The following is a 25,694-nucleotide window of genomic DNA, read 5'->3' on the forward strand; positions in this document are numbered from 1 at the left end:
CACTCCAAAGACTGATGAGATGAGTCTGATGTGACAAATTGACGCGTAATTGGATCAAGCCGTGAGCCGACGCCCATCATGGAAATGTTTGTTCACAAGAATCAATCTCTTTAAACAAAGTGATACGTTTGTGCTTTTCCTTGTGGATTATTCATGGACTATGATGCTTTAAATGTTTGAAATAATTCAAAGAATCTGCAAAAATGTCTGATGTAAAGAGCAAAGAGGATGACACCCAGACGTCACAAAACAAAAGAACCATCAAATTTACACAAAAGGGTTTGGAGTTTTATATAAAAACATGTCAAGAAAAACGAAGTTTAAAGTGTAAACAAGCTTCAAAATGTATGGAGAAAATCTCTGCATTAATGACCTCACAAGAAAATGTTAAGAAAGTGGCTTCTGACTTTGCAAAGTTTATTAAATGCTATCAAGACGCAACTGATTTACATGAATCACTTTTAGGTTTGCCGTTGCCAGAAGAAGTAGTAAAAAGACAAACTGTGTATTTTCAGTCTAAGGTGACGACTTTCTCTGATTTTGTGGACAATGTAAAGGTTTGGTTGACAGTAGCAGGAAATCCATATATGGAACAGAAAAACTATGTTGATGATCAGGTTGTTGAAGATCCTGATGAAATAAATCCTGAAGACAGTGTTTCTAATATTACAAGCATAAAGCCACGTTCAAAAACATCTTCACAGCAGTCTCGGGCTTCATCCACCTCTTCTGCACGCATTAAAGCTGCGGCTGAAAAGGCAGCGCTGATGGAGAGACTCGCCGCGTTGGACAGAAAACATCTGATCGAAGCTCAAGAGGAAAACCTGAGAAAAGAAAAGGAAAAGTTAGACCTGGAAACAGAGTTGGCAGCAACTAACGCAAAACTTAATGTATTAAAAATAAATTCAGTTGCTGGTTCTAAACAATCTGATGGAATGAACTCTTATTTTGAAAGAGCCCAAGGAAAGCACACGCCCCTGCTAAATCCTCTCGCTGATGAGTTTGTTCTGAAAGAAAAAGAAAAGTCTTCATCCAACTTTCCTGTTGTCAGACTTAAACAAGGAGAGAGACAACTTCAAATGGATCAGATGAGAGTTAAAGTTGATTCTTCAACTCAAGCAACAGAGCAGACGCAATTTCAATCTCCTCCTTTGACTGAGAACTGTCAGAATGATATTGTGAACATCATGCAAAGACAAAATGACATTGCAGCCTTACTAGTAAAACAAAACTTATCGTCTGTTCTCCCATCCAGAAACATCCCTGTGTTTGATGGGGACCCCCTACAGTACAGATCATTTATGAATGCCTTTGAGAACGGAGTGGAGGCTAAAACTGACAACTGCAGCGACTGTTTGCACTTCCTAGAGCAGTTCACCAGGGGGCAGCCTAAAGATCTCGTGCATAGTTGTCAACACTTAGCTTCTGAGGAAGGTTATTCCAAAGCCAAATATCTTCTTGAAGAACATTTTGGAAATGAAAATAAAATCGCTTCTGCGTATATGGAGAAGATTATGAGTTGGACACCAATAAAAGGGGATGATGTGAAAAGTCTACAATCATTCTCTCTTTTTCTTCAAGGTTGTTCAAATCTGACACAACAAATTGTTTACATGAAGGAGTTGGATTTACCTTCAAATATGAGAACAATTGTCCTGAAACTTCCATATAAACTGAGGGAAAAATGGAGAGTTACTGCTTATGAGCTACAGGAGCAAACTGGTCACCGAGCATTGTTTACTGATCTGGTTGCTTTCATAACAAAGGAAGTAAAAGTAGCATCAGATCCAGTGTTTGGCAATATCCAAGACCCACCAACAGGGAACAACTCCAAAGTTCCAAGTTACAGCAAGCAAAGAAAAAAGGGAAGCAGTTTTGCCACTAATGTCAGCACAATTCCAGAAGCCAGAACTCACTCAACTGAAAACAGGACCAAGTCTACTGTTCTTCACAGCTGCTTGTTTTGTTTACAAAGAAATCATCTACTGGAAAACTGTGTGCAGTTTAAAGCTAAAATGCATCGGGACAAGTTGACTTTCATTAAACAAAAGGGGATTTGTTTCAGTTGTCTGAAAGTTGGTCACACAAGCAAAGACTGCAGGAGTCGTTTGGATTGCAATGTGTGTCACCAAAAGCATCCAGGGGTTCTTCACATAGAGCAAAAGGAGCCAGGAGCCTCTTCAGAACAAATCCAACAGACAACAAGGTCTCATGTCAACTTCTCAACTGCAACCACCCAGACATGTGGGCATATTGGGGCCGGTCATGATGATAATGCTGTTTTTTCTATTGTTGCAGTTAAAGTTAAAAGTCAAAAGAGCAACAAAGTTGTGCAAACTTATGCATTTCTTGATCCAGGAAGTTCAGGTACGTTCTGTACAGAAACTCTGGCAAAAAGTCTGAACTTAAAGGGCAAAAGAACAAATATTATGCTGAGAACAATGAGTCAAAATAAGATTGTTAATGTACAAATTTTGTCTGGTTTGGAAATCTCCGAATTGGAAACAAATGATTTCATAGAGCTACCAGATGTTTTGACTCAAAGTACCATGCCAGTTTCAACATTGAATATTCCCCAGCAAAAGGACATTGATCAGTGGCCTCATCTTAAACCTGTTAAGCTTCATAGCATCAATGCAGATGTGGAACTACTGATAGGAACTGATGCTTCAAATGTTTTAGAGCCCTGGGAGGTGATCAACAGTGTAGATGGTGGGCCTTATGCTGTAAAAACTAAAGTTGGCTGGGTCATAAATGGTCCCCTGCGCACTAGAAGCCACAGCAAAAATAGAAATGTCTGCACTGCTGTGACAGCCAACAGGATCTCTGTTGAGCATCTTGAAGAAATGCTGATCAAACAGTACAATCATGATTTTAACGAAAGATCATCAGAGGAAAAAATTGAAATGTCCAGAGAGGATTTGCATTTCATGAACATTGTCAATAATTCTACAAAACTTATTAAAGGTCATTATAATATTGACTTGCCTTTCAGGAATGAAAGCCCCTGCTTTCCAAATAACATCTGTGTTGCAGAGCAGCGCCTCCAGAGCCTCAGAAGGAGATTTGAAAAGGATGCTGAGTACAAGGAGGAATACACCGCATGTGTATACAACATGCTGCAGCAAGGACATGCTGAGGCTGTACCAGCAGAGGAGCTACAGAAAGGTAATGGACAACTGTGGTACATTCCTCATCATGGAGTGCATCATCCCACAAAAGGAAAGTTGAGAGTTGTATTTGATTGTGGATCAACCTATAAAGGAGCATCACTGAACAGTCAGCTTTTACAGGGACCTGACCTCACAAACTCTCTGGTTGGAGTTCTCATCAGATTTAGAAAAGAGCCTGTTGCACTAATGGCCGACATTAATGCCATGTTTCACCAAGTTTATGTCTCTGAAAAACATGTCAACTTCCTCCGTTTCCTGTGGTGGCATCATGGTGACACATCAAAACCTGCACAGGAGTTCAGGATGTTGGTTCATTTGTTTGGAGCAGTGTCTTCACCCAGCTGTGCTAATTATGCTCTGCAAAGAACTGCTGATGATAACGCACAACAGTTTCCAGCTGAAGTGGTTGATACTATCAAAAATAACTTTTATGTGGATGACTGTTTAAAATCTGTTCCCACAGAAGAAGATGCAATTCACATGGTGAAGAGGCTGACGGACCTCTGCTCTAAGGGAGGATTCATGCTCTCAAAATGGGTCAGCAACAGTCGCACAGTGCTCATGTCCATTCCAGAAGAAAGGAGAGCAAAAGAAATTAAGAATCTGGATTTGGACACAGATGAACTTCCGGTCGAGAGAGTACTGGGTTTACAGTGGAGCATCGAAACAGATGAGTTCAAGTTCAGAACCTCTGTGCAGGACCGCCCACAGACCAGAAGGGGCATTTTGTCTGTGGTTAGTTCACTATATGATCCCTTGGGAATCCTAGCTCCCTTCAGTATGCCAGCTAAACTGCTGCTACAAGAACTTTGTCGACAAAACTTGAAGTGGGATGAAGTTATTCCCCATTCTCTTTGTAGGAAGTGGCTCGACTGGCTGGAGGACCTCCAGCTGATCTCCAGTTTTAAGGTGGATCGTTGCATCAAACCAAGCTGCATCAGGAAACCAGACAAAGCACAACTTCATCATTTCTCTGACGCAAGTCAAGACGGCTATGGAACAGTGTCATATTTAAAACTGGAAAAGAATAACATCTCACATGTTGCTTTCATTCTAGGAAAAGCAAGAGTTGCTCCTATGAAGCAAACAATTCCCAGGTTGGAACTGACCGCTGCTGTTCTTGCTGTCCGAGTCAATAAACTGCTGCAAAAGGAGCTGAAAATACAGTTGGAAAAACCTGTTTTCTGGACTGATAGTACAACAGTACTAAAATACATCTCCAGTGAAACCAGAAGATTTCACACCTTTGTTGCAAACAGAATCTCTGTCATCCGAGAAGCAACAGATGTGAATCAGTGGAGATATGTTTCCTCCAAGGAAAATCCTGCAGATAATGCATCCAGAGGCATGAGAGCTGAGGAGTTCATTAAATGCAGGAGATGGATAAATGGGCCTGAATTTCTCCACAGATCAGAAGAGGAATGGCCTAAACTGGATGTGGATCACCATGCAATTCCTGCAGATGACCCAGAGGTCAAAAGGGACCTAGCCGTGAGTGTTCTTGTGAAGGAGTCACAAAATCCTACAAGCTATCTGATTCATTATTTTTCATCTTGGACAAAGCTTAAAACCTCTGTTGCCTGGTTTTTAAAGCTGAAAAACATTCTGATGCTGTTGCAACAGAAAAGGAAGGAGTTTGCTGCTGCAGACCTAAATAAAAAAGAACCAGAAAATCAAAACAAAGCCATAGACAAGGAGATTGAAAGATTCAAGACAACTCTGAAGAAAGAACATCTGACTCCTGAAGACTTGGCCAAGGCAGAACTAGCCATTATTCAGTTTGCACAACAACAGAAATTTACAACTGAACTGGCTTTAATCACCAGTGGCCTTAAAGCAGTCTCTAAAAGAAGTTCTTTATACAAACTTGACCCAGTATTGGATGCTGGGGTCCTCAGAGTGGGTGGCAGGTTGAATAAATCAGCCATGCCTGTCGAAACAAAGCATCCCGCAATTTTGACAAAGGATATGCATGTGTCTACACTGATTTTACGCCATATTCATCAACAGTTGGGACATGCAGGAAGAGCTCATATGCTGTCAAGATTAAGACAAAAATACTGGATAATAAATGCTAATTCAGCTGCCAGAAAAATCATTTCTCACTGTGTTGTTTGCAGGTGTAACAGAGGAAAGTTTATTGAACAAAAGATGGCAGATCTGCCAGAAGAAAGAGTCCTGCCAGCCACCGCTCCTTTTACAAATGTTGGAGTGGATTACTTTGGTCCTGTAAGTGTTAAAAGAGGACGAAGCCTCCTGAAAAGGTATGGAGTTCTGTTCACTTGTTTCACCAGCCGTGCAGTGCATCTGGAAATGGCCTACACCCTCGATACAGATTCCTGTATAAATGCAGTCCGCAGGTTTATCTGTAGAAGAGGCCCAGTTTCCACCATCAGATCTGACAATGCCACAAATTTTGTTGGTGCAAATCGAGAGCTGAAAGAGAGTTTAGCTGAACTGAATCATGCTAAAATTCAAAATGCTTTTGTGCAGGATGGAATTAAATGGAACTTTAACATCCCAGCAGCCTCTCACCAAGGTGGAGTTTGGGAACGTCTGATTCGTTCCATAAGAAGTATTTTGGTTTCAGTTCTTAAAGAGCAAGTTTTGGATGATGAAGGGCTTCAAACTATTTTTTGTGAAGTTGAAGCCATATTAAACGACAGACCCATCACTAAAGTTTCCGATGACTCAAATGATCTTGAGGCACTAACACCCAACCATTTGTTGTTGTTAAAAACCAAACCAGTTTTGCCACCAGGATTGTTCAATCAAAAGGATCTTTTTGTCAGGAAAAGGTGGAAACAGGTGCAATACATGGCAGAGCTGTTCTGGAAAAGATGGCTTTCTGAGTACTTACCTCTGATGCAGGAAAGACAAAAATGGACAAGAACTAAACGATGTCTCACTCCTGGAGATGTTGTCTTAATTGCAGACTCTACAGCTCCAAGAGGAACATGGATGATGGCCAAGGTCCTGAGCGTAAACCAGGATGTAAAAGGCTTGGTGCGCTCTGTGCGATTACAAACAAAGACCAGCGTTCTCGAAAGACCCGTGACCAAACTTGTTTTGCTACTGGAAGCATCAACCTGAAGAATTAAGGACATGTTTGAGGGAATAGCTCCTTTTTCTTCATTTGTAATTGTGACAGTATTCACAATTAGGGGCCGGAGTGTTGGAGCTATTTATTCTTTATTTCTTTATCCATTTGAATTGTGTTAATTCCTAAACTTATATATTTTTTGTATTATTTACAGACTTAATTTATAGGTTAATTGTTGCATTTTTGTGCATCTATTTTTTGTTGTTTTATTATTATTATTTTTTTCTTTATTTTATGTAAAACAGGAAGAAATGTGGGCGGTCCACTTTCTATAATTGTAGGAGCCTGGTAAGGACCAGCAGGCATTTGGGTTAGGGGCCTATGGGTTTTTACCAGTGCAAGAGAGGTAACAGGGCAAGGAAAGTTTGAACTCTATAATGTGACAAAATATAGGAAATAAATCAACTGAACATCTACAAGTTTGGACTTCCACTTCTTTTGCCTGCGTCAAGAAAACGTGACCCCAGTGCCTATAGTGGCTTATTGGAATTTTATTGGATGTTTGGTTTGACAAACAATTGCCACTACAACAAGCATTAGCTAATTTTAATGAATTAGTGGAGATCAACAATTTCTAGGGACTTGGCTGCTTTATGCTTCACTACCTTCCTACTTTTTCTGCTGAACGGTGCAGAAAGTTGGCGAAACAAACTGCTAACACACAGGCTGCTGATGTAACAACTCCTGGGGAATAGAAACAGCAGATCTTAATTTATTTTATCATCAGTAAGGCTTCATAGCTATGATCTTTGGGGTTGACGTATACTCGATATTTGGTGAGATTACTGGAAGGAAGAAGGACTTTTTGCTCTCCTCTCTGACATCAAACTCTCATCTTTGTTAACCTTCCTGAGAAAAGATCCGAAAATAAACAGAATTTTAAAAATGGTCATTGCTGAATAGACTGTCCAAGAAGTGCTTAAAGACTGTTTCTTTCTAGGTAGCTTATAACACAAACTGTATTTCCTCTTTATCCATCATCCACAGTCTTTTTGCAGCAAAAACCATCCGTGCTGCTCCTTAGTCTAGCGTCTCTCATTGGCTTTGACAGCTGGGCAGGATCAATTGGACAGGCCCTGACTGGAGCTGAATGACAGAGTGTTCCAGGCAGCCCATTCTGACTGTCACTTCCCTGAGAGATCACCGGCCACTCCTGCACATGAATACTAATACGCTCAAAATGGCCACGGCCTGGGACAGGTGGGAGGTGCTTTGTAATGTGTATGCTCTCGATAGTACAAGACGCAAGGTGAGCTGCACTCACACCAGGAATTTTAAGCTCAAATAAAATAGCAGATGCACACATACAGATTCACCCCCCGCCCCTCCTTTATAATCCTCCCCTTTCAATGTCCTTTGGTGCTGACAGCCCAGGTATTTGGGGGCATGCAGGGAAGCCATTAATAAGCCAAAGGCAGTGGCAGCATGCCAGTGTCTGTGAACAGGGTTAAAGGTGAGACGTTGGCTAACTGCAAAGAGCCAAAAATTTCCCAGTGCAATAGATCTGTCCTCTAACTAAAGCTCTACTTTCAGAGGGATGTTTTTGCTATAGTTCTGCTCAGGTTTGCTCATTTCTTCCCTCTTTTTTTCTTTTCCTTTTAGTGGTATTATTTTACTGTAGTATGTAATCACCTATTTGACCGTAGTGATTATGTTTTTCACGCCTTTTCACAATTTCTGCTTACAGTCATACTTGTCCATAAACTAATCCTCCAATGAAATAACATTTTATGAAGTAAAACTTTTGTTATCCAAAACATCACAATGCAGAGCCTGACCTAAAGTGCGACAAATAAATTACAATATTACTAAGAAGATCGTTTCAGTAATTAAAATTATGCAGATTCATTTGACACAACATTAAATGGTTTTAGCATTATTTTTGGCTAATTCTGATTACCATGGCCTAGAGCTAATGGAAACCCTGACCTCAGTTCCTCAGAAAACCAATTAAAAAATTTTCAATGCACTGCCGGCCAGCAGAAAAGTATATCCAAATACAGTATATGCACTCAGTGATTTTTTTTTTTTTTTAACTACTACATCTATGGGCATTCTATAATGACAATCAGCCAGCAGCTCTGTTGAGATGTTTAAGTAGACAGAAATGCTTGAACAGCAACCTTCAGGTTGTCTGCATTCCTGATTCTGGGCTTTCTCTAATCTTCCAAGAACTTCATTGGTTCTCTATTGGGGTGGGGTCAGGCCTGTTTGCCAGTCAATCCTGCACACTAATACAATTATTTTTAAATATGGCGCTGGTATTTCCAGGTTTAGGTGAGTGTGGGTCTAGTGGTTAGAGTAGTGTGCTTGAGCTCTGACAAGGTTGCAAGTACCTGGGTTCGACCCCCACAACCTCCACACTGAGTTCCTGAGCAAAACCCCTAATCCCACACTGCTCCCCGGGCGCCACACAATGGCAGCCCACTGATACCCAAGGGGATGGGTTAAAATGCAGAGAGTGAATTTTCCCATTGTGGGACAAAAAAGGGATAACGAATAGGAATTTATTTCTGACAATTTCAGCCAGAAAATATGACAAGCAATAATAAATGAATCACAAAAAAGACCAGTTAACATCAACCAAACACCAATTTCAAAATTAACTATATTTACATGAACATAAATAGCAACAAAACCCGCTACCAAATAAACTTTGCCAGAGAAGTGACATTGATTCATGTAAATTGTCGGAAAGAAGTAAAACTTATTATTCCTACCCCCTCTCCCTCTAATTGCACTTAAACTAACATAAAGTAGAGTAACCTTCCTGTTAAACTATATACATCTCATCTATATATCTATATATATATATATATATATATATATATATATATATACATACATACACACACACACACACACACACACACACACACACACACATACATGTGAAGTGTTAAGGGAATTTACATTACATTTTATTTTAGGTAGTGTGGGCTGGTCTCAATCCATACTGGAAACTAAAATCAGCATCTCGATGAAGCTGGTTAGCAGAAGGAAGCGTGATATGGTTTAAGTTTCCTGATAGATGGCTAAGTGGACCTACAGTGGTATGGTATCTAAAATTACCATTTAGTCCAGTTTTAGGTTTTCATAGTCAGTAATTATCAAGTCATTATTGATTATTGAGTGAATACGATTTTACCTTTAGGCAACCCCTCACAACTCTCAAAGAAGTCTTCAACTTTTCATAGTTTTGGAAAATTACCTAATAAAATTCCACATTTTTCAAAATTTGTCCAAACGGAGTAGGAATCCTGAATAAACATTTTAAAAGTCAGTCCTATGAACAGATGAGTTAATGTCCCACTTTATGAAGAGCTAAAGACTTGAAACAAACCACTCTAAATGAGTTTACAACATATTTATATAGATCAGTTTTTTAGACAAATGTGAATGATACAAAAAGAATGCATTATATTGCAGTTCCATAACAAAAAAACAAAAAACAAAAAAACCTCAAAGAACTACCTGCTTATTTAATAATGCTGTTTGGAATAGGACAGATTACATGAAGTCACAACAAACACAAGCATGAATTAGGTCACAAGCATGAACCAGTGACCTAATACTTTGTTACTCAGCTCTACACTAAACCTACACTGAACCACAAGTGATCCATTAAAGTACACTTAATTTTTAGACAAAATACTCTTTGACTCCTAACTCACCAGTTATGCTTTTTCATATGAAAATAATGGCTATTCATAGATTATCTTGATCGAATTAAGAGGAATTAATTAGAAAGTTCATGAAGCTCTGCCAACTTTCACAGGTACCTCAAATTTCTGAATACAGGAAAAGATCTAGAGCATTTAACTCCCTTTAAAATGTATAAAAATATTATTAGACATAAATGAATGCATATTTATTCGATCTGACAGGCAAATATAAAGATACACACGTGAGGTGTATAATAAGTGGAAGCAAATAATTTTTTTTCCAAATTTTTTTAACATCTCCAGCTGAAGGTTAGCAAGGAATATAAATTATGGCACCTTTAAAATTGCTAGATAAAATCTGGTAGAAATCCCTCTAACCCCAAAATCCCACACCCTAAATAACCGCTCTGCTGTGCTCCGTTCCAGACCGCCTGCGCAAAGCTACGCCAACAGGTGGTTCCTTACATCTTGCTGTGCTTTGAGAACCTTGGAGCTCGTGAAGAGCATGCAGGGTATTATTATTATTTGTTAATTCATATGTACACAATAAGATGTAATGAATGCTTAATCTAATATGACATAGTAAAAAAATCCCCATCAGCATCCAGAATATGTGCAGTTTCTGCCCAGACATTTCTTTTTCATCTGGATCATTGGAATTAGGATAACTAGGATCATACAAATTGGTTTGTCTGAGCCATGTTTGTTCTCTACTCCCAAAATCAGCATCTCTTCATCCATTCCTGTGATAAGAAGTTGCTTTTGAAGATGTGAGATGAGTTCTTGAAAGCTGTAATGACCTGATTTGATAAAACTTTTAAGCCTTTCAGCATAAACTAAATATTTTGATTGAAATTAAATATCTTCTTCCTGGTATGCTGAATTACAAATAATGTATACCCATTCAATCTGCCTTCTTTTTTGGGAATATATAAAATGTATGCTCACATAAGAAGTTACTGACTTGTTGTTACCCTATTTCACTTTGAAAAACCATATCTTTAGGTTCTTTTTCTTGTTTGAGGCGATTGCAATTGCAGATCGGTGAAGACGTATGTGGGTGGTGACGTTTAGAGGAGTAGCGGTAGATGTGGAATAGTTCTCATTGATTAACATGACTGCACAAGTGCTCCGCAGGACGTAAGTGAGCAGTGCAGAGCGGAGTGGAGACGGAGAATCTGCAGGTAAGAGTCACCTAAGAGAGTTTACTGGTATAAAGTATATCTCAGTAAAGGTCAATATGTTCTGTGATGGTCGAGGTTTGTCAAGATCATTAAACTACAAAGTATAATAAAGACAAAGGAACAAAGACAACAAATGAGGGGAAAGGTCTTTAAAAAGATAACAGCAAATTTAGGTTAAAATAATCCTCTTAACTTAAAACATATCAAGGATTAATGTTTGTACCATAATGTTAAAATAGAAAGATTGCAAACCTATCAAGGCATCTATCTACAAAATAGGCTTAAATTGGAGGCAAGGAGAGTATTAACCACAGGAGCAACAAAGAGGCTCATGGGAACTCAAAGAGTGCAGAGAACATCAGCTGAGGAGGAAGAATCTGTTGCTAGGATATTATTTGTCATGTAATCCACAAATATGCCGTTAATGAACATCATTGTTAACAGAAACCACAAGTGGCACCAACTGCAATTATAAAACTAACCTTGCACATCATCACTAACATCTGCTGTCTAACATGGTGGTGGAAGAATTATTATTAGAATGCTTTTTAGTGATGGTGATGCTGGTTAGAGATGATGTGAAGGAGGTTTCAGTTTTAAAGGGTAATCCTGAAAAAAAAAAGGATTTAGAGGTTGAAGAAACTACAAGACTTTGCTGGAGGTCCAACTTCAAGCATGTTTTCTTTGTTGGAATGGTCCAGTGTAGGGTTGAAACAATCAGATTAAATTGGATTAACTGATTATTGAAATAATTGTCAAGTAATAATATAATCTATTAATTGTTAACACAAGTGTAGAGTCTAAGACTTCCCTTAAGCTGACAGAGCAACCCACCTTGAGCAGCAATTATACCAAAATTGTGAGAAAAAAAATGCTTATGTCTGTCAATATGCTCTATCCAGAACTGCTCAAGTAGAAAAGTTTTAGTTTCACTAGGTCTAAATTTGCAAAAAGTCTTGATTAAGGAATTTTTTGCTATCCGATTATTGATGGGATTAAGCGATTTGCAAAGTAATCCTTAGTTGGAGTCCTAGTCCAGTTAAAGTACACCCCTTAATCTGTTTGAAATCCATTTAACACACGAAAAAAAACCTTGTTAACTGGTGTAAATTGATGCTCTGTTTTCTGACTTGGCTTCTGATGTTTTTATAAGGAGGTGAAGGGACAAGTTTTGATCTGTAAATATGCAAAGCTAGTAAACAGAGACCTGTAAAGGTATAACAGTAGAGTATCAGGTTTCTATACAGTATTGAGTCAAGAAAGGGAGAATACAGATGCATGCTCCACTTTTCCGGGTTTCACTTTAATATTTTCAAAACCACAAGTTCGCAATTATGTCACTGTGCGTTAGTCCACGATGGAAAAAACAAACAAACAAAACAACTGTTTGAGATTCCAACATCAAAAAAGCTTGAGATAATAATATGTCTACAAGCCACTGTATATGATGTATTCATCTAACAAGTGTTTGATCCATCCTTGCGTTTGTTTCTTCGCCTTGTGTCAGACAATGACAGGTCTAAATATCCTTCTACTTCTGTCTAATTTGACTCTTTCATATTGATTTCCTTAGATCGGGAGCGTACTGTTGCTATTCTAACAAATAACTGCAATAGTGCAGTAGAGTTAGTTGTACCTTCAAACACATCAGGTTCCCTGTGTGCATGTATAAGTCTCACTTTGTATTACCATACTGCAAGCGGCACACTGCCACTGTAGATGTTTTCGCTCTTCATACGACAAACTTCCTCAGGGTATTGCATTTGAAACAGCTGAGTGCTGACCTCAATTTGACGTATGGCAGTATTCATCTGCTCCTCTCTATTTCACTACTACGGTTGTCCCTCATCATATGCCTGTAACGTGTCTAGGGCATATCTACGTGCATGTCCATGCAAAAGCATCCCAGAGAGTAAAAGTCAAGCCTGCTTAAAATGTTGAATATGAGCCTGCGTGTGTGTGTGTTGGTCTGCTGTCACATGCAAGCACACCGAGTTCCTGCCAGTGACAGCTAGTCTCTTGGGCATGTAGACCTTACAAGTTGTGTCTGTGCGCATGAGGAATCGCAGGGGTGTGCCAGTGTCTGAATACCCCCTCTGACACACTTGGGAGCAGCTGAACTGATAAACAAAGATGTGATTAGGAAAACATTGCTGTGTGTGCATGCAGGTGAAAGAATTCTATCAAGAAGGCCAGAAGTTTAGAATCGCATGGGATAAAGCAGCACATTAAACCAAAACTGCATTTTCAGATGTTTCTGCCAAGCTACTTTTCCTAATATGATTGGCATGCTTTTTCTTTTTTTATACCACACTAATAGGGTAACATCAAGGGATCTCATCGTAACTGGTGCCGAACTGTTGCAGTCTGCTCAACTATGAAATGTATCCAGTGAGAAATCATTTACAGGTGCTGGTCATAAAATTAGAATATCATGAAAAAGTAGATTGATTTCAGTAATTCCATTTAAAAAGTGAAACTTGTATATTATATTCATACATTACATACAAACTCATATATTTCAGATGTTTATTTTGTTTAATTTTGATGATTACAAATGACAACAAATGAAAATCTCAAATTCATCATATCAGAAAATTAGAATATTACTGAAGACCAATAAAAACAAAGGATTTATAGAAATGTTGGCCAACTGAAAAGTATGAACATGAAAAGTATGAGCATGTACAGCACTCAGTATTTAGTTGGGCCTCCTTTGGCCTGTATTACTGCAGCAATGCGGCGTGGCATGGAGTCGATCAGTCTGTGGCACTGCTCAGGTGTTATGATAGCCCAGGTTGCTCTAATAGTGGCTTTTAGCTCTTCTGAATTGTTGGGTCTGGTGTATTGCATCTTCTTCTTCTTCACAATACCCCATAGATTTTCTATGGGGTTAAGGTCAGGAGAGTTTGCTGGCCAATTAAGAACAGGGATACCATGGTCCTTCAACCAGGTACTGGTAGCTTTGGCACTGTGTGCAGGTGCCAAGTCCTGTTGGAAAATGAAATCTGCATCTCCAAAAAGTTGGTCAGCTGCAGGAAGCATGAAGTGCTCTAAAACTTCCTGGTATGTGGCTGCGTTGACCCTGGACCTCAGAAAACACAATGGACCAACACCAGCAGATGACATGGCACCCCAAACCATCACTGACTGTGGAAACTTTACACTGGACTTCAAGCAACGTGGATGAAGTGCCTCTCTTCTTTCCCTCCAGACTCTGGGACCTTGATTTCCAAAGGAAATGCAAAATTTACTTTCATCAGAGAACATGACTTTGGACCACTCACCAGCAGTCCAGTCCTGTTTCTCTTTAGACGCTTCTGACGCTGTCTGTGGTTCAAGAGTGGCTTGACACAAGGAATGCGACAGCAGAAACCCATGTCTTTCATACGTCTGTGTGTGGTGGTTCTTGAAGCACTCACTCCAGCTGCAGTCCACTCTTTGTGAATCTCCCCCACATTTTTGAAGGGGTTTTGTTTCACAATCCTCTCCAGGGTGCGGTTATCTCTCTTGCTTGTACACTTTTTTCGACCACATCTTTTCCTTCCCTTCGCCTCTCTATTAATGTGCTTGGACACTGAGCTCTGTGAACAGCCAGCCTCTTTAGCGATGACCTTTTGTGTCTTGCCCTCCTTGTGCAAGGTGTCGATGGTCGTCTTTTGGACAACTGTCAAGTCAGCAGTCTTCCCCATGATTGTGTAGCCTATAGAACTAGACTGAAAGACCATTTAAAGGCTTTTGCAGGTGGTTTGAGTTAATTAGCTGATTAGAGTGTGGCACCAGGGGCCATCAATTTTGAACCTTTTCACAATATTCTAATTTTCTGATATGATGAATTTGAGATTTTCATTTGTTGTCATTTGTAATCATCAAAATTAAACAAAATAAACATCTGAAATATATGAGTTTGTATGTAATGTATGAATATAATATACAAGTTTCACTTTTTAAATGGAATTACTGAAATCAATCTACTTTTTCATGATATTCTAATTTTATGACCAGCACCTGTATTGTTATGCTGAGGTTCATTTGTTCCATCTCACAGGGCTCCAATTTTCCAGGGCCCTTCATGTTTCAAACAGGAAAGATTCTCAGTCGAAAACAGAGCCAAGAGCTTGAGCCAATGGAAATGTGTTAACATATGCGAATGCTGATCATGTATAGGGCCCACACTCCTTAGACAAAAGAGAAGAGCAATCCTTTGACTTGGCTGGGGTGCCTGGGAATCTGAATGAGTCATACTGTGGCGGGAGATGAGCCTGCTGCAGTGTGTTTGTAAAATTAGATTAATCCATTATGGCATTTGCGACCTTCCATCAAAAAGGGAGAGGAATGTGTCCAAGTATGTGCAATTATATGATTTACAATATCTTAATAACAGACAAAAACAGTGATATATTCTGCAGTACCCCTTTTGGATTTTTAACAAGGTAAAATATGAAGGCATTATATATCAAGTGATCATACTCTGGCATATTTTTAAATATACCCTTAAATATTCCGCACTACTGAATTACAAACATCTCCTGCAAGGCCACAAATAATTACACAGGCTCAGGTTTTTGCAAATAAACATAAAAATGTCAGCAGTAGGATAAACCTGCTATGTTCAACCTATGCCATTCAAGTCTTCCTGAGCTGGCTTTTCTCTTCTTGAACTGCACCGTACGTCGCTGCAGAGAGCTGACTAATGAGCCAGTCAAGAGAAAACGCCCTTTACCTACAAGGTTAATAAGTTATTACTATATAATCAAGCATGTGAAACTCCCTACACTATTAAGTTTTATTTCCTTAACTCAAGTGTTGCAAAGCTGACAGTAAACACCCTGTGACAAATGAATGTGTTTTGCTTGATCATTATATTATTTTTTTATATTCATCCAGTTATTATAGCTTCCGGATAACAGTAAGTTAGGTCCATCACTAAGTGAAATCCTTCTTTTATAATGTTGAGTAAAGACCAGTCCTCTTATAAGGCATACAACCATATATCTTTCTAAATATGCTTATGCCTGTTAGAGCTGTCAGAGAGCATCACCTTAAGAACCCCCTCAAGTATGGTTGCCAACAAACAAATCCTGATTCACAGCACCAAACAGGGAGGACACACTTAACACACCTGGAAACTACAGTAGTAGCCATTAAAAATGTCGCCACTTTCTTTGATGGGCCCTTGGCTGAGCCTTGGCTGGTCCCCTAAAATTAATTTTTAAACATCAATCTTTGTACAAAAATATTCTTTCTGACATGATTGGTGGACATTAAGATCTAAGGAGAAGCCCTGTAAATCAATGAAAGTGTGGAGTCAGTAAAACAATATGCATGGCAAGGAGAAGGAGGGGGTCACTCCGCTGGCTGGAAGTTGGAGGGGATTTTAATTGGAGTGACAGGAAAGTGAGCTTACATTCGGGTGGCGTTTGACTGGGAATGGCCATTTTGAATGGCTGCTACTCTAACATCCTTTTAACCACACAAAGGCATAAAAAAAAAAAAATTCAAAGCACAGAAAAATAATAAGGAAGTCCCAGACCTTCCTTTCTGATGTTGCCCTGGGCAACCACCCCAAAATTTCTCACGTTGGAAATAAATACAAAAAAAAGAAAAGAACAAAAACTTAATGTCTGGAGAATAGTTGGTCAAATAGTAAAATGAAAAAAAACTATTTAAAAAGCTGATATATTAAAGTTTTAATCAGCTATGGACTATAAAAACACTCAAAATTGATATACAGTCTATAATCCATTTTGTGAAAAAGTGTACGTTTTTTCCCCACCATTATTTTATAAAATAATAACTTTTAGCCTTATACAAAATATTGCGTTGTGACAACCAAGTTATTTGATATACCATATTGGCCTGGATATAAGAAGGTTATTTTTTCAAATACACATAGAATTGTCAGCAGTAGGATAAACCTGCTGTATTCAACCTATGGCAAGTATTGGCCTGGTATAAGACACATTATTTTTTTTTTTTCGTTAAAAACAATGTGAAAATGTGGGATCGTCTTATAATCGGGGTCTTACCAATTATACAGGCTGACAATTGTCTGGGGTCGCTACACGAACGCAACAGCAGGGGGCAACAGTTTTTTCTAAAGCCAGTGACCTCACTGTGGCTGGGGTCATCTTTCTATCACCGCAGAGGATGCTAGAAATGGAGAGTCACTCCCCAGACTGTAGTGGATCACAAGTTGGACGAGTTTGTAGACATCTGAGACAGAATTATGACGTCAATTTTAAAATAACGGCGGTCAATGCAGCGGGGGCATCAAATGACTCTCAGGCAACAAATAATACGGTGCTACAGAGTGCAATGTCAGAAGATGGAGTGTTAACAAACACTAGAAAAATGCAAACAGCAAAAGAAAAGCTTATCAAAAAAATAGCAGAGCTGCAGGGCGAGAGTAGGAGTGACAGCCAGTGGAGAGGGACAAGAGACACATGTGAGTAAAATCCAGGTTTTTTAAATGTTTCATGAGCAAAGTTTAGATTGCATTCCAGTTTTGTCAGTACTGTGTTTTTTTTTTTTACTTTTAAGTGTTTAATTGCACAAATGTTCCAATGCAATATTATGTCAATTCAATTGTCAGCACTTCAATATAGTTTCTTTCAACACTGCAAAAACAATCTAGAAATAAGTAAGAGATTCTTAAATTAAGTGTATTTACCCTTAATTTCAGTAGGTAAACAAGATGATCTGCCAATGAAATTATTATTTTTACTCTTAAAATAAGATAATTATATAATATGCACTTGAAATAAGACAATGTAATTGTTTTTTCTTTTTTTAAAGTAAATTGTCTTGTTCCATTGGCAAAGTGTCTCACCTACCTCCTCAATTCAAGATAAAATGCACTTATTTTAAGAAAAAATGACTTATTAAGATTTTAATTTTTGGAAGTGAACCAAATTTTAGTTTATAAGTGGGGTTTTTTTTTTCTTCTTGTACCTAAAAACTGTTATATTATAACTTATATTCAGGTCAGTACGGTAAATAAAAAAAATAAAAAAACATTGCAAGCTATAACTGTCCAGTGAATGTTACCATAGAATCAGACTAATAAATTTACATAGACATCCAATTGCATGTGTTCTTCTTTACTGAAGAAAAGACAGGAAACAAAATATTGAGTGAAGGTTAGCTGTCTAAGTTTAAGGGACCATTACAGACAGAACAACATTTAAAGCCATTCTAACAAAGGAAAATCCCCTGTTAACTGAAAGTGCTCTCTCCATTGTAGCAAATATGTGTTGCCCCTTAATTTGCTTCTCAAAGGCAGAAACTGGTGAAAAAGCAACGGCGCTCATCCAAACCAAATCTCAAGACTCTACTCTGTGTGATTACACAATAACTCTGAGCTGACTGATTGTCTACCTCCTGAAACTGCTGCCAACACGACTGAATAGAGAATTGTTGTACTGTTCCCCATGTTTCTATTCATGGCGGCTGCCACATCGAAGGGGAGAGTGCTAATGGTGTGGAATAGTAATAGCTAAACTCCCTCAGATTTCAGCTTCTGAAACACAAGGAAATCTGTGCTGAAAGCTACTGTTCAAGAGCACATTATTTCCTCCATTCCTTTTAACAAAAGGTCCTAAAACACACAAGTGTTGTCAAATAAGAAATAAGATTGCACTTCTATCCTGAAGAGAGATGTGTTTTCAAGTTGCTCTTGCTGCGTGAAATAAAAACAGATTTCTACATCACAACTTGCCGTTTTCTTTCTAGGGGATCACAAAACCACCTCCATGTTGATGAAAGCCACTGGGAAACCAGAAGTGTTACATGTATTCTGACTCAAACAACTGCACTCCTGCAACCTTCTGTTATTTAAGAGGAAAGATAGCATAAGTCTATTTTTTTTTCACTTTTATCTAAGCACCTTTCTGACTGTTCAATCTTTCGCTTATGTCAAGCATTTCACTTCTTTCTGTGAGGTTTTCAGAAAACAAAAACTTGTGAGGGCCAAAGGAATATGGACTCACCAATGGTACCATGTGGCTTATTGCCCTCAAATGAGAAATAAAAACTAATATAACATATAAAATGAGGCAATGATGCCTCATAGGCACAGAAAAGGCTCTGCGGAGCCTCAACCAGCTAGCTTTTGGCTGTATATTACTTCATTAGAAGTCTACAGGAGAGGACTTTTACAGAGCTCTACATATGCCTACAGGGATGCAAGACAATGTTATTTACTCCGTTTTACAGACATGCTGCAGGCAAAATAATTCCTCTGAAATGGTGGCAGATTCTAAGACATTGCTTGCTCCATTTTGATTTTGAGAAAAACATACCTTAATACACAGGAGTAATAGCCCACATCATCCAGTTCAGCTGGTCGGAACCATATAGAATCCTCTTCTTTGCTCATTCTTGTGCCATCGAAGCTGATGGGTTCCTCAAAGTCCCCGTGCACTGCACTTTTGTACCACATAAGGCTAAGTCCTGTGCTCTGCGCATGGCTGTAGTTTGCCCGGATATATCCATAGAATAAAGCACACTTTATCCGGACAGGCTCCCCAACAAGGACTTTGTACTTTAGGTAGTCCACTGACCAGTCTGTGCAGCCTTCCACTGAAAAGGAATAAAAGAAAGAAATTAAAAAGCAGTCATGGACTCATTAGTTGACTAAGACTTCATACTTAGCACTGTTATAATCCAATTTCCATGCCAAAAACTATCAGACAGTACCCAAAAAAATTTATTGCAATATTTTCTGGCACAGATAGAACCTCCTTAAAACAAAACAAAAAACTCCAGCATATGATATAAAATCTGTCAATGTGTGATTTTTGATATTAGTTCTGGAATTAACATGTTTAAACTCTTAATACTGCCATGCAGCTAAATCCACAATTAAAATTTAAAAACATATGTACAGTTATTTTTAGCTGCTTCCATTCATTGACTTTATGTTTTGCAAAATTCTTTAGTGGCATCCAATAAAATGCTTTTGACATTTTACCTTCTGCATGAATTATTCTCAATTCCATATTTACAGACTGTAGTGACATATTTAAATCTAGATAAAAAGAAATCCCTTAATCCTGTTCTTTCTCCTAAAATCGAGACTATCAAACATTAGCAAATACTCTGCTACATCTTAGTGCAGTCAGATCTAAAAGCTACTGGTGCCCTTCTTTAAGAGTATCTCAACAAGCTCACACCTATCAGTAAAACTGCTTTGAAGATAAAGTTCTAATTGAATTTATAATACAGAGCAGATATGAGAATGGCCTCCCTGATACCTTTTCATCCAAGTGAGATATATCTACTTTAATCTTCGCAGAGCTCACTCACACAAACGGTCATTGTATGACATGCCGATTTATATCTCTTTAGGCATTCAATGTCTAAAATAGTTGGGATATTGTTCAGTTACTTAAAAAGTCCAAAAAGAAACAGCTTTAAGGTTTTTTTGAGGTGTGTGTTGCAAGGCAAGCTTGGACCTCGGCTAATAGCCCCATGCTCAAGCAAAGTTTTCTGGTATCGCCATGCTGGTCCACATCTAAGTGGGAAGCAATCACTATGGTAACCTTTACAGGCAGAACCTGCCCTAGAGATGGTTTCACTTTGGAGACCCAGATCAAAAGGTAGATATCTAGTAGAACATCAAGAATACCGACCTGTTCAAGGAGAATTTTAATATAGATGTAGAGTTACTGTAAAATATGGTTTTATAGATTAAACACTTGTTAGTGTTATATTTTCTTTTTAACATTTCCTTTGAGCCAAATACATCTATGAAGCACATTCAAAAGCAAACGTTGGACCAAATGGTGTACAATCAGCCCTGAAAACCAAAGAAAACATGAAAAAGTAACTGAAATGCATAACATCAGAGAAAAAAAAAAAAGAAAAAGACATATATCCGTATCCTTTACGGTGTGTTCAGAAGCTTCCCTGTTCAGCTGCCTCCGGGCTTTATCAGCAAAAACATATTCTCCTACAGCATGTAAACCAATCTACAACAGCCTTAATGGAAAAGAAACAGTCCTATCATCTTCCTCTAAAGATGGGGTGAGGAGATCAGAGATACAAATGGATTTCAAACCATACACAACTTTAGGAACTAAAGTATTTTTAAATTAGTTCTTTGAATCACCCATGTACTTAAAAGGACTAATTTCCAGTCAGAACATATGGCCTGCTGCAGAAAAGTAAACAGACCTACTAATGCTTATTTAATTCTGAGGTGATTTGGGAGTAAAGTACAGCAATATGTGTCATATCAACTGTAAACTATTGTTTGTTTATTTAGTCATTCATCTGTTGAAAGTTGTTAGGAATTCAGCATTTCACAATTTAAATGAAGATTAGAACAGAAACCTAAAGGTTCTGAGTAATAAAGAGTCCGTATAAATCTGCAAATAGTATTTAGGCCCAGTAAATGATATTTTGGGCTAAAAATGCACTTTGTTTTCCTTGTTTCAGCACTGGCTGACATGTATGTAAGTTTACCGATTCATTAACCCATTCAGTAGCCACGCCTTGAAATGACATGAGCACATAACGCCAATTTCTCCATTAACTATCGATTTAAAAAAGGTTTTATAAATCAAAAATGTTTACTTTTCGTTTAAAATTAGAGGTTTTTTTTTTATCACCGTTTCTTTTATGTTCATGTATTTGGAGAAAGAAAAAGCAACCCTGGATTCAAGAATCAACCCCAACCAAATCAGCAGCACATACCAAGGAATGGTATACTTTAGGGATGCCACAATTTAAAGCAGCTACTAAAGAACAAAACAATCCCCTGTAAAAATAATTGGTTCTGCCTGATAAATTACATAAACACACCTTTGTTCCAGAACACGTTGAAAAAAAACAATTTTACCATACTATCTAAAGCCTGTACTCAGACCCAAAAACAGCAATATAGTTGACTTAAAATCATCCAAAGCAGGAAGTTAGCCTTTATAATTAAACTCCAGTCCTCTAGAGCCAGTGTCCAACAGCTCTTACTCTAGATGCAGCTCTGCTTCTAAACACCTAAATCTAATCCAAGCTCATTAGCAGAGCTCTGTAGAACTTGACTGTAGACTACTAAGGCAGACATTTGATTCAGATGTGCAAGGCATGACATGCAACTAAAACTTGCAGGAAACAGGCCCTCAAGAATTTCAGTTTAAGCGCACTTCTTTGCAGACCTGTGCTTTAAAGCTTTAAGTATGGGAACCTAGGTATTTTGTTTTTTCTCTATTTCCTTTAATTATGTTTCATAAGCCCTATACTTGGCCATGTAATAGTCTTTTGTGTAGTGTATAAAAATGCCTTTTATCTCCATTTAACAATCTATATTTAGACTGAAACTGATCATTTAGAGAGCCCATAGATGAGAGCGGTGCAGTAGGTACCACTGCCTTGCAGCAAGAAGGCCCTTGATTCGATTCCTGGCCCAGGGTCTCTCTGCATGGAGTTTGCATGTTCTTCCTGTGCATCCTCCCACAGCGCAAAAACATGACTGTTACTGGGCTTCTCTAAATTGTCCTTAGTCTGAGTGTGTGCATGGTTGTGCGTCTCTGTGTTGTCCTGTGACAGACTGGCGACCTGGCCATGGAGTACCCCACCTCTCGCCCGTAGACTGCAGGAGATAGGCACCGGCTCGACCGTGACCGTGACCCTGACAATGACTAAGTGGTAGAAAATGGAGTGGTTAAGATACAGCACCAAAGTTATGGTTGAGTTTCCTACTAAGCAGGCAACTGCAACATGTATTAGCTGAGAGTTTAAGGGTTCCCACCCTGTTCCAGCATCAAAAAGAATGCCAGCAACCATCCCGTTTTTGGTAGAAAAACTACACAGTCTTGATTCTACAATGTCAAAGACATTTCCGTCTCTAGTTTTGTCACAAGCTACAGAAGAACAACTAGAGCTTTATTGATCTTAATTAGAGAAACTCAAAACCGTGACATTTCCAGATAGATTGTTACAATTGATGTAATTCTTAAGTTCTCAAAATGACTCTTTCCAGCCAAACTGTTTCTCTTTTCCTCCATCCGTTTAATAGGTTAATTTAATGAATGGTAATTGAGTCTACGTTCTAATTAATATCAGGGAACAGAAAAACAAAAGCATCAGAATAATTCAATATTGTTTATTTAAAAAATGTAATTAGCTTTGAGACATTTTGAATGTTTACTAGACGGTTGTTGCATAACTCTTAAAAAAAGATTATAGGCACCAGGGATGAGAGAGGATTTAAACATCCTTTCCCTTACTTCACCTTGTTTCCTGGCCTTTGAATGAAAACATCTGGTAGGCACAGCTGTGTCACACTTTTACAGCCGGCTTTGACAACTGAGCTTCTACAGATATTTCATTCCTGAAACAGGCAGCTTCCCTGCCAATCAGAGGGGTGGATTGCACACTGCAGTCATTGAGGGTGTTTCTGTTGAAGTACTTAACAGCGCATTTATGTTTTGCGTGGGATTTTAAATGTCATGTAGAGAATAGCAGGAATGATGTATGTTTGTGTTTTGCGTGGTGGTGTGAGGAAAATAAAAGAAAAACAAGACAAGAAATGTGGCCTAATTGGAAAATAATTGATTTAGGGAAGGAGCATTTTTAGTTTAGTAGTAGATGATCTAGTTTTACTCACATACACTCATCGCAGACACAAGTCATTGTATTTTTTTGGCTTTTAGTTGATCGGAATATTTCTCCTGATAAAAAAGAACAAATAAGCTTTACAACATTTGCTGCAGAGGTTGGGATTTCTGTAACATAGGAAAAAACGTTTTGAAAAAGATAAAGCGAGCAAACATTTAGCTTCTGAGAAGGCCTAGAACTAAAGCAAATAGAAACCTGTTGGGTTTATTCTGGTGAACGGTTGAGTCTGTGTTAGGAATTCGTCCAGTTTTAATAGGTCGTTTTCAAACTTTCTACCCAAACTGCCTAAAACCTGCTCATTGCTACAAAGATTTCAACAAAATTTCAATATCAGAGGAAGTTCTAGAGAATGGCGTAACAGATTCTTAATTCTATAAATAAACCACAGTTTAAGTGCTTTAATCAACCTGACAATTGATTGTTTCAAATAAATTAAAGCCTCAGATGAATATGGGATTATTTTAATGATCAGTGAACATAAACTTACTTAAAGTATTAAGTAATTAATGCAGTAATAAGATAAGGCTTTTAAAAATATGCTCTGCTGAATTGCGGAATTGATCTTCTGTTAAAATTCTAAATTTCCAAATACTACTTTAAAGGTATAGAAGACACTCTTATTTCAGGATGGATCATCTAAATAAGTGGTCCTCCTAATTGTCAGTCATTCTGGTTATATGTTTACATAAGGCTGTCCTACGTGCTCGTCCCCAGTTAGCTATCTTTTTCTGCGCAGGCATACTATCAGGCATAGATCTGTGGTGAGCTACGGTTTCAGACAGTCATTGAAGCTCACCTTTCTCACCGCGGTTCTTTAAAAATGGCAGAGGGTCGTAAGAGAAAAATTGTCTACGAAGTGTATGAGAAGAAAAGAAAGGCCTCAGAACAGGCAGATATAACGCTGAATGGTTTGCGCTAAGAACTCTCCTTGCAAAGCATTATGGGATTTGCTGGCACTGTGGCCTGCTGTCGCCATAGGCTGTCCCTACCAGACAACAGCAACTAATAATAAAGATGGCATAGGCACCGTGCAGTCGAGGAGGAGTTACGTGACCAACGGTGAGTAAAAAGCAGCAGGGGCGTGCATACATAGACACTAGGTGGTGCTAAAGCACTAGGAAGTTTGCCCTTTATCAACGAAAATGCCCTTTTGAAACTCGTTTTTTAAAATTTTATTATTAATATTGTTAAGATTTTACTAAGGTTGGTTTTGAAATGATCTTTTGAAAACCTGAGCCATTAAAAACGACCAGCCTATCTCTCTTCCTTTGTCACTTGAATTCGCGCGGTCGCCCGCAGGGCATACCAGATGCGCAGCATCATAGCAGTTCAGTAAGCGTCTTCAGATAGCAGGAACTTCTCCTGTGCCCCATTAGCCAGGTAATATACAGATCAAGCAAAATCATTTTGTTGTGCATTAAAATGTCTCATTCAGCAGCACCAAACAAGCATTTTTGCCGACTGGTCACCTGATAAACTAGTTAAGCTAGATAAAGTTTTACACTGTAGCCCAAGTCAATGACAGATAACGTGAGGACGACCACATAGGCTACAAATAATTTCGGTAGAGTTTGCAATTGCAAATCTATGTGTTAAGACAAACGTTTTCTGTTGTATAGGGTTTGTTAGGCAACATAAATTAACACATTTTGGTCTCTTTATTTTCTTAATTGTATATTGATTTAGTAATTGCAGTGCAATGCCAAGAAAGGAGGGTTAATCGTATTGAAAAATCTTAAAAGCTGTTCACATTTTATTTTTAAGTGGTTTGTACAAAATCAGCAGGTATTAAAATAGCTATTATTTTGTAGGCTACCATAAGTCCTATCCACGTGACAAGACTTCCAGTCATGTTGCCCTAATAGCCCATTATTTAAACTAATGTGGCATATTTGTTAAAGCTATTATTATTATTATTATTATTGTCATGATGGTTTTTATTATTATA

The 25,694-nt window shown here is 38.3% G+C and overlaps 3 protein-coding genes across 4 annotated transcripts in view; 2 read left to right on the forward strand and 1 right to left on the reverse strand.

The window, feature by feature from the left end:
• LOC119783697 (interleukin-1 receptor accessory protein-like 1) overlaps positions 1 to 25,694 on the reverse strand; it is a 399,178-nt gene that overhangs the window by 235,688 nt on the left and 137,796 nt on the right. For both annotated transcript variants that reach the window (XM_038285371.1, XM_038285439.1), the window contains exon 3: positions 19,429 to 19,708. In XM_038285371.1, coding sequence (XP_038141299.1) covers positions 19,429 to 19,708 — 280 coding nt within the window. The remainder of the gene's footprint in view (positions 1 to 19,428; positions 19,709 to 25,694) is intronic.
• Positions 1,027 to 2,334, forward strand: LOC119783826. Its single transcript, XM_038285550.1, has 2 exons — positions 1,027 to 2,206; positions 2,299 to 2,334. The coding sequence occupies exons 1-2, from the start codon at positions 1,080 to 1,082 to the stop codon at positions 2,300 to 2,302; spliced, it is 1,131 nt and encodes a 376-aa protein (XP_038141478.1). The 5' UTR covers positions 1,027 to 1,079; the 3' UTR covers positions 2,303 to 2,334.
• LOC119783899 lies at positions 3,550 to 6,137 on the forward strand. The gene is made up of 2 exons (XM_038285667.1): positions 3,550 to 4,664; positions 5,294 to 6,137. Exons 1-2 carry the CDS (start codon positions 3,654 to 3,656, stop codon positions 5,297 to 5,299), a joined length of 1,017 nt encoding a protein of 338 aa, XP_038141595.1. The 5' UTR covers positions 3,550 to 3,653; the 3' UTR covers positions 5,300 to 6,137.

The sequence above is a fragment of the Cyprinodon tularosa genome, unplaced genomic scaffold, assembly GCF_016077235.1.
Source record: "Cyprinodon tularosa strain WSP-4 unplaced genomic scaffold, ASM1607723v1 ctg1, whole genome shotgun sequence".
Lineage (NCBI taxonomy): Eukaryota > Metazoa > Chordata > Actinopteri > Cyprinodontiformes > Cyprinodontidae > Cyprinodon > Cyprinodon tularosa.